Source organism: Plectropomus leopardus, chromosome 13 (genome assembly GCF_026936395.1).
Source record: "Plectropomus leopardus strain MGB_pleo_1.0 chromosome 13, ASM2693639v1, whole genome shotgun sequence".
In the NCBI taxonomy this organism is placed as follows: domain Eukaryota; kingdom Metazoa; phylum Chordata; class Actinopteri; order Perciformes; family Serranidae; genus Plectropomus; species Plectropomus leopardus.
In genome coordinates this window covers 11344185-11357294 of record NC_142188.1, presented here as the reverse complement: position 1 = coordinate 11357294, position 13110 = coordinate 11344185, and the positions used below count along the sequence as shown (strand labels likewise).

Sequence of the window (13110 nt, the reverse complement as noted above, 5' to 3'; positions counted from 1 at the left end):
AAGCGACAACACAAAGTGATCTACATCTGAAGCTCATGCCCCCCCCAAAACCCCAAAACGTGCAAGATAAAGGCAGTCAGGACTTTTACGCATTGAAGTAACTAGGAGAGTGAGGGAGACCGCCTTCCTGGCATGCCCTGTAAGCCCCAAGTAATCAAATAAAATAGCAAGGGCAATTTATTGCAGAAATAATCCTGGGGGAATCGTGCTTACCTTCCTGCACAGCCTGGAAGGGGTTGTTTGGCTCGATAAGTTTCACAGAGTGTGTGATTTTCTCGCTCTGCAGAATGTCATCGTTCAGACTCAGGTCTGAGATGGCAAGTTGGAAAATCTCGTCATCTCTCACAGCGTTTTCCTCGAATATGGCACCTGTTGAATAATAATAATCACAGGTTATTTGGAGAGAAAACGCAAGGGGGTGAAGTGTGATTGCACAGTAGGGTTGAAGATGGAGGAAGTCATGAATGAGTTGTGCATTCACTGTTGGACCATCGCCGTTACAGACTGAATATGAGCCTTTTAATGTTCAAAAACATGTCCAAGTGATGAATAATTGAATTATTGGCAAAATTCATCTTTTTTGGTTTGTGTAGCTTTGAAATTGCGCAACATGTGCGTCCGGATAAGGTTTCAGCACCATGGAGAGCGACACCACCACATCACACAAACTGTATTATTCGATGCATAAAGCAGCCAAACTTCGAAAAGAAAGGGCTGTCATGACTACTAGATGGATGGCACCCTACCCAATAAGCATTATAGGCCTAGTGTGGGAGGCATACTGAAGCTTAACTGTCTCTCTGCCCCCCCACCCCCCATCTTTCCTCCTGTGTTTATCAAAATGGCATCAGCTGCTATTGGTAGACGCACATATATCACAGAAAAAGGTTTCGGGAAATGAGAAGTATAATTGGGGTACCGGAACATTATGCGGGGCATCAGCCAATATTATCTGGATGGAGTCCCACCGCTGTATTAAGCCAGTGACTGAGCACCTGCTGCTTGCCAGACTGTTGCAGTAAACTGTGAACACCAGCAGCAGCAGCAGCAGCAGCAGCGGTGGAGCACCGAGACGAAATTTGCTCACAGTGACATTGACAATTTTATCTGAGATTACAACGCCAGTCATTATAAATGGGGACGTGACGTGTGCATGAAGAGGGGACACAACCCAAGGCAATTAATCGGTGTGAGAGGGAGTGTGTGCAGTGTGTGTGGAGGGGAGATCATGTATGTGTTTCAAAATGCAAAGCGATGTCTAGGATAGAAACAGATCAGAACCATTTAGACGTCATGAGGAGTTTAAAGCATCCCCCTCATCTGTGAAAAAAGAGCAGCTCTGGTTTGAAGTTTGAGAACAAAGAGGCTCTATGCGTTTTGCATCTCTAAAACGAAACTCCACTGGCATTCCCTCTGTCTAGTTATTGACATTGCAGTCACGTCCCGGTGAAAGTTGAGGCTTGTCGGATACAGACAAGAGGTAGCTTGGTCTAAAAAAGCCTCAGCCGTTTGGCTGTTGGACATTAATTTCGGCAAAGCTCCTATGATACAGGCCTTCGTATGGTTTTGGATACAGAATTGCAATTTACAGGCCGACATGGTGAGGTTTTAGATTTGACGGCAGCATGAATGCATTGATCTGCCGTCGAAAAGTGTGAGAAACGTCTGCAGAAATAGGATGATAAATAAATAACTGTATTAAATAATAAGGAAACAACTGTGGCGGTAAAGGTCAGATCCATTTAGAAAACGCCAACTTTCTAACTCGCTTGAGAGTCAAAGTGTTGCTTAAACACAGGATGCAAGCTGAATAGACTATTTATCCCGCCCTCTCTCACCAAAATCCTGTGATCAACGCAGTATGCGCTGGCTGAGCTTTATCCCCGCACGCTTTGCCTTTCCACCTGTCTAACCCAAAACAGCATGTTTTTTAATCGGACGCTTACCTATATGTATGATGGAGTCCGCTTTGGCCGAATTGCATTGCAATATCCACAGGGAAAGGCAGATCAGCAGCAACTCCATCTCGGGATTTCAGCGATGCGGCTCATCCAAGCTCCGCTCGGCTGTCCTATACTGTCCAAATGGAGCACCCAAAGAAAAAAAAGGGAAAGATGATCAAAACCCAGCGCAAAACAGAACCGCGGTCCTCCTCCTGGCGCACAAGACCCGCATGAAACCCCACAGAAATTATTTTTTAAGCAACAAAAACAAGGCGACCGCAAGAAGGTGGGCTCAAAAGACGAGGGAGAACCAAAGGAAACCCGAGGTAAGACTGAAAAGACAGGTAGCCCGGTGAGAGACCGGCGTTACCTCTCTCACTCTCGCCTCTCTCCCTGCGCTCCGGCGTCTAAAGCATGGCAAGCAGGAAAAAATGCGGAGGAGGGACACCCCTCTAACTACACACGGAGAGACGCTCACATACACACTCTTAAAAAAAACCCAAAACACACACACACACTTACACACACACACACACACACACTTCAGTCCTGTCTCGATCACGTGACTGCAGAGACTTCACGACTCGGCTGCTGTCCCGACAAGCCGGGTAGAAATGATTTGGACTAGCCGGAGAAAGACGCTTGGAGAGCCGATATCGAAACTCATGATCGAGAGGTATCAAAAACTCTGTCAGGCTGCCTCGCTGTAAAGAACGACAAGCGCATGACAAAAGCTCACGCGCAAAACCCTATACACTGGCACGAGAGATGAAAAGTCGACGGTGGCGTAAACAGTTTACTTTTGGAGAAGTTGGCTTGTGAATTTTCAGGGAGGATATGAGGGAGCAGAGTGGCTGAGACACATTTTCGGCGTACTTCAGTGACGACGGAGCGCAGCTGATGTGGCAGAGAAAAGGATTTACACACCATGTTCTTCGGCGAGGGGCTGTGATGGATGAGAGACAGACGTGACAGAAGCCACAACGCCTGAATGAACCAAGGAACAGCTGGACTGAGTTACCGCAGGAGCGTTTTGTACACAAATAACTCAATATTTTGTTATAGCTGCATGATATGTTCGATTAATTGATTGTTGCTTGAGCAAAATTAACGCCCTTGTTTTTTTAAGTGCGGGATTATGACAAAAATGGCTCACATTAAGGCTTTTTTTTGTGAATCGGACTACACGGTGCCAGTAATTCCTATTGGGTAACAGATACACGCCTGACGGTGTTTCAGCAATGCCAGAGCTGTGAGGAAGAGGAAGAAGTCGTGCAAGACACGGAGTTTCTCGATAGGCATAATCTTACAATTAAAGGATATTTCTCGTGGTTGCAATAAAAACGGAAGTATCTCTTAATTGTTTGGTTAAGTCTGTCAGAGGCGCAGAGTACAAACTTTCAGAACCACCGGCAGCGGACAGCTCCCTCACTAAACTGCTCAACTAAGAAAGAGGCACCTGTGGAGCAAACAGGCAGCGATCTCACAACCTGCTAAACACCTCCATGTTTGTTTATGCGTTTATTTCCAGGGACTTATTTCAATCTTGGAAGTAAACCATAGTAAGAAAATCTTGTTTTACGCACACTGCTCTTTTTTCTTCACTTCAGAGACAAATAAACCCACATTACTCTCATATTAAAGTGTCACAAGCTCTGTATCAACATTTGGTTTTCACTGCAGCAGAGGAATGAACATCCATGACTCCTAAATTGTTGTAAAATCACAGACGACCCCTACTGGCCATCAGTGGAAACTGCAGATGTGTTTGCGCAAAAACGTCTCAATCTCTTTATAATCTTTTATGACATTTGACATAGCCTATTAATATCCCCTAACAATTCTTATGAACATAACTTTTGTAGGGGATGTCTAGAAGATTGCTGCTGAATTCTGAGGAAGGTCTATTTAATAATAAAAATTAACGCAAGTAACAGGACAGCGTGCTGGATTTTTTTTTTTTCATCTATTGATAATATCCTCCAACGCACCTGTCTGCAATTTTTTGAAGGTGTGCACGAGCCTCCACATATACGTTTCAGTCTATAAATCATATCGCCAACGTACATAATTTGGGTTTAAATCATTTCAAAAGTAAACATGAGATGTTATATTAGCCTACTTATACTTGTCAAAAAATCATGACAGATTTGAAGCTTTTACTCATTTTTTGGTAATAAATATCAATACATTGAAATGGACAGCGTAAATAAATAAATATAAAAACATTATATATATAAGAATTCTAATAATAATAATAATAATTATAAAAATATATTTTTTTTAAGAGTTTGCTAATTATTCATGGTTGCATTTAGAGCAGAAATCCACCACCACAATTGTGTGTGTATGTGTGTGTGTGTGTTTAGAATGTAACTGGATTTAGAACAGATTTTTAATAAGAAAACTGATTAAACATAAGGTTCACAAGGCAGTTTACAACACATTGCTTTTGAGAACAAACTGTGCCCACAACACTTGTATCCAAAAAGTGGATCATAACAGCAGATATTTATGTCTGCTAACCCACATATCAGTGCCACACACACAAAAAAGGAAAGGAACACACACAGAATGAATTATTGCTTCTTGATCCCAATTACAGTTCCCATAACACAGTAGCTCAATTTAGAGTCACTCCAAAGGGATCAAAACAGACAGATTAACCTTGAGATTTGGGTTTTAAGCTGACAGGCATCCACAATACCATAAACAATTCATCACATCCCAGCACAGGGAATACACATCCCGTAATTTCATTGATCTATGAAGCAATATGTTGCTAAGGTTCCATAAAAAAATTCTTCATTTTAAGTGGCAACTTAACATGCAGTTTACATAGATCTTCAAAAGGCTTCATTGTTTGGATGTTTATGTATTTCTCTGTCTCCTCATGCGAGTAATACATGTTGTGCATCTTGTGCAAAATATGCATAAGAATAATACATCTGACTACTACCAACAAGCTGCAGTGAAGCTGTCTGTTGTTTGTGTACATGTTGAATAATTAAAAAGATAATAACATTTTTGAGCTTTAAACTATTAAAAAATAAAAAAAATATATACTGGACTGTAAAGTGTGTGGTTCAGCATGTGAATACATTTTGTGTGTTTCTGGTTCACAGGTGGTCTGTGATGGAACATGCTGTGGCACCATAGTTAAGATATGTATAAGTGGTAAGTATTGCTATCTTATCCTATCTTAGCTATTACCATATATCAGACAGGCATATAGAAAATAATGTATGTACTCTAACATTTATTCTCTGCATATAGAAAGGTATTTATGAGATATCTGAATGAATAGCAGTGTGTTTTTCGCCATGAGTAGGCAACTTCCATGCATTAGTAAGCAGATTTAATATGATAGAGGGAATACCTTTCCATGGAAAGCAGGCTATCTATTGGAAAATCACCCATTTTGAGGTTTATTATGCAGTTGCTTATTATCAGCTCTCTTTTAGACCAAAAAAAATATCACCTCCCGATTATTCACTAATTTTAAAAATCGTTAACATCTGTCAGTATTTTGCTCCTTCAGCTCAAGCTGTGGAGCGCACCCCTCTCGTATCTCCATGGGTGTCAACTTAAGTTAGTCTCAAAAGTGCTGCAGACAGTCACCGAGACATTGGCGGGTAGGTCACGCCTGCTCTCAGTGGCGAAGGTGGAATTTCATTGTCACACAAACCTGAGTCATTAATGTTTATGGCTGTGAGCAATGAAGTGAAACGGAAAGACAGAGTTTTCCTCCTCCTTTTTGGAACAAGGCCAAAAAGTCAATTTAGATGGAGGGGAGCTGTCACATGCAGACGTATCAAAGCCAAAAACCCAAACTGTTAGTCATGATAAGTACCACTGCTACACACTGACCTCTTACTAACGGCCCATTCCTCTGTGATAAACTAATTTTTGCTTTATCCTAAATGATACGCTTCTCAGATCAAAAGCCTGCAGCATAAGCCTTGGCATGATTAATTGTATATAGCATGGTGTCTTTGTGTTCTGGGTCCTCAGTTCCTTGAGATGGTCCCATCTCTCGGTTTAATTTAAAATTATTTTCTTATGCGTGGCTTGGGGCAGTGCAAACCGGTGCCTGTGATTGCTGTTTACAGTGTGATACACATGCCTTGCTCCTGAGTAGCTGGTCTCTGTCATCACTGATTAGTAGCATTGTTAGTGCTGCTATTGTACATTCACTGAATCTGCTTTTGATTCCAAGAGTTCATTAAGGGTGGGACTCATCAGACGCCCCATTAAAAGACATTATCACAATACTTATGTCACAATATTATTGTGACTTTGAATGTTTTGTGATATGCTAATATTGCAATAACATATAATATGCAATTTATGATCATTTTCAACTGCAAATTAAGAAAAAAAATTCTGTTTCATCTAACTGGATAAAGTTTTCAGTCTGTTTATCTCACTTCAGTCATTTGTATTGCAGCAACATGTATCTAGTGGACTGAAAATGTATTATAATAATAGGCTACTAAAAGTTTGAATATTAATAATTTAAAAATAGATAATTGGTTTCTGTGTATTGACACAATATTGCCACGCAAAATATCATGACACTTTGCTGTATCAATTTTTTTCAGCCAGCCCTAGAATCTATCAGATACTTTATATATATATCTTCATTCAAATAAATTCATTCTTACTCAGTGATGGGTGATTAATAACTGTTTATTGTTTTTGCCATAGGGCTGAGCAATATATCAATATTATATTGATGTATTAAGACTTGTTATTGTCTTATATTTTGGATATTGCACTCTCAAAGTGTTGTCTTCCAATTTTCTGAATTTACCAGACTATTCTGGCTGTTCTATCATTTGCCTTTACCCACTTATATCCACATTACTGATAAATATGTATCAACTAGAGTAAGAATGTGGTGGTATTCCTCTGTAAAGGAGTAACATTGCCGTAACAGTTTCCCTCCATGTCTGTCCAGACTCATATGTGGCCATGACAGTTGACAACGCTTCAAATATTAACGCAAAGAAACGTGCTTGAACCGCAGCACAGAAAATCTATACAACTGCTTATTTTCAAGGTGGGCACCCAAAATTGGTGTCACAAACTCAGTATCTGACTGAAAATGTCTCCCCTCATGTTCCTGAGTTTTGGTGTTGAATAATGGCTGGAAAAGTGTTTTTTGCAAAACATTATGATATCAAAGTGAGGTTGACCTTTGACCTTTTAGATATAAAATGTCAGCACTTCATCATTGTAATCTATTAGACGTTTGTGTGAAATTTTGTCATAATTAAAGCATGATTTCTTAACTTATGACCAAAAATATTATCTGTAATGTGACAATGACTTTGACCTATGACTACCAAATTGTAATCACTTCATCCTCGCATCCAAGTGGATGTTTGTGCCAAATTTGAAGAAATTCCCTCATGGCATTCTTGAGACATCTCATGGGACATACAGACATATAACCCAAGGATATAATGGCTCCAGCCACTGCTATGGTGGGCACAGAGGTGTAAAAATCTTGTTGTGTAAATATTTTGTACGACCACCAATAGTTAGCCCTACAATATCATTCTGATATTGATAAATACATTATTTGGTCAAGAATGTTGTAATAGTGGATTCTCTCCATATCACCCAGTCCTGGTTTGGCCTTATTCTTGCACATGGAGTCATGATTTGATAGCAAGTGACGTGTTTTAGAATATTTTTAATCACTTTATTGGCTTTTGGCCTAACACACACATCCATGCTGTATAGAGGGAACTGGACAGAGCCAGAAGCATGCAATCAAATAAACTGTAAATCAACGTAATTAGGCTAGTTACTGCAGCAGTTGCCTGGCATACATACAGTATGTTAGTGTCGCTCAGTATTACCAGTGAGGAATGCACAGAGAAGCACCAGTGCACCAACCACAGAGGCAAGTAAGCATGTTCTTCAAGTAGTTGGTTTGCTAGTAGAATAGCAAGAGATGACACTTTTTATATCATGAGCTGACTGTAAAGTCTGTCAGTGTGAAGTTGGCCTTGTCCATGCCATCGTGGCACTGGATGTAGATACAAGAAGCCCCCTGCACAATTTTGGAGAAGGGTTAAAAATCTCAGACAAGTTGAGAATCCATTCATGTCAAGAAGGAGCTGTGCTGGGAATGGCAATAAGTGTCTGCAGCACTAGAGGTGAATAAGCAAGACTCTCTCTTCCAAATACACAGCCTGAGGTAACATTATAGATTAATCATGTTATGGGAGAATAAGCACAACCTCCATCACAGACTCTGAATTTCAATGAGTGAATTGTTGACTACCCCGCATCATTATGTATTGCAACATTACACCGTATCGAACCTTTGTGAAATATGTACTAGGTGATAAATACATAAATTATTATATGTTTGGAGAAATATACCAGTGGACAGAAGCTCTGAAACTGTGGGAAATGTCGGTCTATCTGTGTCTGTCTGGAGCCAAGAACTTTGACAGCTGCCAGAGAAGGGGTTTTGTGTGTTTTCCAGCCAGTGACATGACTGTGGATTCAGCCTAATTCAAGCATGCAACCCTCAAACATGGCCTTGCTCATGTATTGCAGGGTTCTAATAATTTCAAGACTTTTTCTATATAGCTTGTTAGTCTCGGAATGAGACTATCTGAACTAAACCTCCCTTTAGAGAGGTATTTATCCAGTATAGTTTTTATTCGCTCTATTCTATTTTCAGAAGGAACAAATGTGAAAAAAAACATATGCACAAAATAGCCTGCAGAATTTCTACATATGCACCACATAGTCTACAGAATAGTTGGGTTGCATGATCAAATGTGTTTTAAAAGATGCAAAAGAGATTGTTCTAGAGGGATTTATTGTATGTGCCTGACTGAAGCAAGCTGCTCATGACAACTGGGAAAAAACCCTGCTTTTCTGCTCTTCTATTCTTTCCCCCTGTTCTCTAACCGCATGCTTCATCACTATGTCAGCGTCCAACTGGGAGTGGATTGTGGTTACTCCTATTAAAAATAAAAGAAGAGCACATATACCAGATGTGGTCTGTTTTTTGGCTGTCCACAAAGCATTGTTAACACCAATCAGTTGGGGACGCCACACAGCAAATGGACAATGTGTTTACCTATCTCTTTGTCTTTCTGCAGAAATATCTCACCATATTAATACAAAACCACCAGCAGGTCTAGAACCAGAGAGTTTGTTTAAATAATGGTATTCATGTGGAAAATCTGCCCATGAATTCATAATGAAATAAGAAGTTGTTGTTTGAGCCAACACAGCCTCCTTATTATCCAACATTAGCAGAATCTGCAAAGCACTAATTTCGCCTGCAGAGATGTTTACAATTTATACGCCTAATAGCGACTGTTCAGCCATTTGTTTTGGGTGCCCTGAGCAGTGCTATTGAACCCAGCGCCTGTGTCAGCTACATTTCACTCCAGCTGTGCCTGCAAGACAGTCATTAGTGGATAAGGTTGTTTAAGGGGAGCCACTTAGCAGAAACATACTTAGAAATCTACCTGCAAAGAGGTACACTTTGCAGTGAGCACAACAACAAAATCCTTTGAATTTTGATTGTCTTTAAGAGCAGGTCGATCTGATTCATTATAAAATTCAGTATTAGAGGAAAACTAACAAAGGTAACCAACAATGGCAAGACAGAGAGGCCCTGTCTGAAATTTAAAAAGCTCAGCTGCTTATTGGCAAACATCTATTATTCCAATTATCCACATTTTGTAGCTTGAGAGCACAGAGAAAAATCTCAAAATTATGTTTGCAGACAAATGCTTATGAAAGCTCTCCATTTCTGTGGCCATTATGCAAAACAAAAGAATCTAGAGGCAATGCAGAAATTACTGGCTGCAGTCTGGGAGCCGTGTGTATAAAATATCGCCATGCAAACCCACCATTCAATACACTGCAGTTAACTCCACACAGCGGGGAGACTTTTGAGCAAAGCTCCATAGGTGATAGCCTATAGCTTGTGGTTATTATCGCTGTGTACAAAACATAAATTATTTCACAGATATTACAGTGCAGAAGGAGGGAGAGAAGCCAGAAAGAGGGTTTTTAATCTATTTATAATGAAGTCAAGGTTGAGTTTCAGTGCTCTGGAAAGTTGGCCCTGTGTGGTGAACTAACAAAGCGTCTGTCTCTCTCTGCCATTTTCCTCTCTCCCTTTTCACTCTCTCTCATGCTGTCCCAATCTCACTCTTTTCCTTTCTTGTCCCCTCACTTGCTACCTTCACAGATGTGCTTGAAAGATCCTTCTCTCTCTCCCAAACTGTGCGTAAGAGGTAGAGATGACAAGAGTCTTAGTATTCAGCTCAGTTCCTGGTCTTCTTTTAACTCTACAGGGTTCCTCCCTTCCCTTTGGCCCTCAAGCCTACTTTTAAGAAGTAAAACCCTTGGGCCTAATGACAAAATCTAACACAATAAGCGTTACTGATATGAAACTAAATTGGATTTCCTTGCAGTACTTCCAAATGTACCCAAATGTATTCCCACTCCACTTCATATGAAGCTCATCCAGATAGTTAATGGGGTACCTATGCAGACATGTCCCCCTGCAGAACGTAACCACACACAGATTTACAAGGGTGTTAATGTATCTTGACTGTCACTTCCATACGAACTATATGCAGGAATATGCCTCATTTCCTTATTTAAAGGCAGATATTATTTAAGAAAAATCTGTGCAGTTATATTATTGGCTTCCATTTGGGTAATTATCCTTCAAATTTGGGGTAAGTGACAGAGTATCCTGGTGGCATCTGATTAATTAGAATGGGATTTAATAGGCCTAGCCAGACTCTATAAGATTAATTAATTGGCAGATGATATAGTCTAGTGTTTCGGGCCTATTACGTTAACTGTCACACTGCATTTGACGACAAGGTGGCAAGCCATCCATTCAGTGACACAAACATGATTGGAGTAGGATATTATCCCGCTTAGGGAGGCCTTATATCATTTTAAATACACGCTGCTAAGACTTAACTGTAATGACAAAGTCATGAATTGTCCAATAAATGTACATTACTTTGTGCAGCTGCCATTCAGAGTGAAAGGGGGCTCCCCCGCAGACAGGAGCGACCGCTCAGTCAGAGGAGAAAAGCGCAGTACAGTACAGCTGCACACCTTTCTTTCAGTTGCATACACTTATCGTCTGTGCTATCTGAACAAAGGCGTCAGTGAATGAAACTCAATGCTAGCAGGTAGAGCCATTTTGGCTGAGGTAGATTTACTAGGACAATCCAGCAATTTAGAGATTCACTTCAAACAGTGGTAGAAGAAGTATTTGTTGCCCGTATTCACAAAGCTTCCTAGTGCTGAACGTAGCTCCTAATGACAACGTTCTAAGAAAATCCCAGGAACAAACAGCTAAAGTCAAGAGGAAGTGATGAGGAAATTTTCCAGGAAATTCTCCTTAAAGTTAAGCCTAGGTCCCGGTAATGTTAAAAGTTATTCACATATCATCTTAGCCCTTAAGGATGCTCCTTAGGAGAAAAACTGTTGGGAGTAGGGAGAAGGAATTTTAAGAGATTTTAAGAGTTTCTTAAGCAGATGAAAAAATGGCAGAAATACAATGAGGTGGGAGAAATTTACTCCAAATGTTAGAAGACAATGAGTTTATGAAATGCTACGGATTAGATGGTGCAGGGATAATATTTGTGACCAATCTCTTAAGAGATGCCTTCTCATCTCCTACCCAACGCAATAACTAAAACTATTGCAGTGCAGTAGTGTGATCACACAAAAAGTGCTGTCACAGTCTGGGTGTCCAAACCATGCAGGTTCACAAAAGGGCACGTCTGTGACAACCAATCACATCTGTTAAAGTAATAAATCATACAACGGAGTCAACCACACCTGATTACTTAGGTAAAAGTTTCTGACCACATCTTGGTCAAAGTTGCTCTGAGAATTTCCCTTCAGTAAAAGTAGTAATCCTACATTGTAGACATACTCTGTTACAACTTTAAATCCTGAATTCAAATTATTATCAAAATATATTTAATGTACCAAAAGTAAAAGCACTTAAAATACAGAAAGGCCCATCTCAGATTATTTTCCTAAATTATAAGCATCAATACAGTCATGTGTACATCACTTCACTGCTGAAGCTGGTAAATGTTGAGCTAATCTGAATGACCTCATATACTAAAGGATTGATATTCTTTATCACTGTTTATTAGTTGATTTACATTTTGTATGTGTAGTTTGAATCTGCAAAATAGCTAGTAACTAAAGCTATCAAAAAATGTAGTGGAGTAAAATGTACATTTTTTCCTCTCTGAAATGTAGCAGAGTATAAGTATAAGGTGGCATAAAATGGAAATACTCAGGTAAAATACAAGTACTTCAAAATTGTACTTAAGTATGGTACTTGAGTAAATGTATTCAGTTACTTTCCGCCACTGACATCAATCAAGTTGGAGAACATGTTGATCAGAAGACGAATTTGAAGCAGCAGAAGCTAATATATCTTGACCCCAAAAAATCCTCCAAATTAAAGAGTGAAATATACTTGTCTTTGCCCCATGGACCAACACGTAAAAGTATTTTCTGATCTACTTCCCCTATTGGTAGAACAAAGGGTCTGAAATAAGCACCTGCCAACCGCAAATTGCTGGTAAATTGTTGGTAGTGGCAGGTTAAAATTGGCTTCTTTGGCAGACAATGAAAACACACAACAGAAAGACATGTTTAGTAAAGTTAATATGACTTGATAGAGCTACACATTTGAATGTCACTCAAAACTGGTATAAAAAGCAACGCTATCAGCCTTAGAACATCAGTCATTTTGATGAAAAATGAAGTTAATAACATAATGTTTAAAAAAAATATTATATATTGTTTCCATGATACAATAATGTTTCTCCTTCCCAGGCTAAATGTTCTCTTATCAACAGAAATGTATTGAGTTATTTCTGCACATAAGTGGGCACATTCATGTATGTGCAAACATGTGTACAATACCCTCCTGACCCTGAAGAATAAGGCTCCCCTGAAAGCTACAATGCAATTCATGTACTAAATACTGTATATACCATATATATAATGTGTGTGTGTGTGTGTGTGTGTGTAATTATATGTTTAAATAACATTAAAGGACATAAATCTTTACATTAAATTATGTATAAATTGTTTAGATGTTATTATTTCATTTAGC

At 39.5% G+C, this 13110-nt stretch overlaps 1 protein-coding gene across 1 annotated transcript in view; it reads right to left on the bottom strand.

Moving 5' to 3' along the window:
* The window catches only part of grid1a (glutamate receptor, ionotropic, delta 1a), a 355831-nt gene that overhangs the window by 290743 nt on the left and 51978 nt on the right, over positions 1 to 13110 (bottom strand). Inside the window, exons 5-6 of the mRNA XM_042502252.2 lie at positions 1947 to 2076; positions 214 to 369 (exon numbers count right to left, since the gene is read on the bottom strand). Of these exons, the coding sequence (XP_042358186.1) occupies positions 214 to 369; positions 1947 to 2025 (235 nt within the window). The 5' untranslated portion in view covers positions 2026 to 2076. The remainder of the gene's footprint in view (positions 1 to 213; positions 370 to 1946; positions 2077 to 13110) is intronic.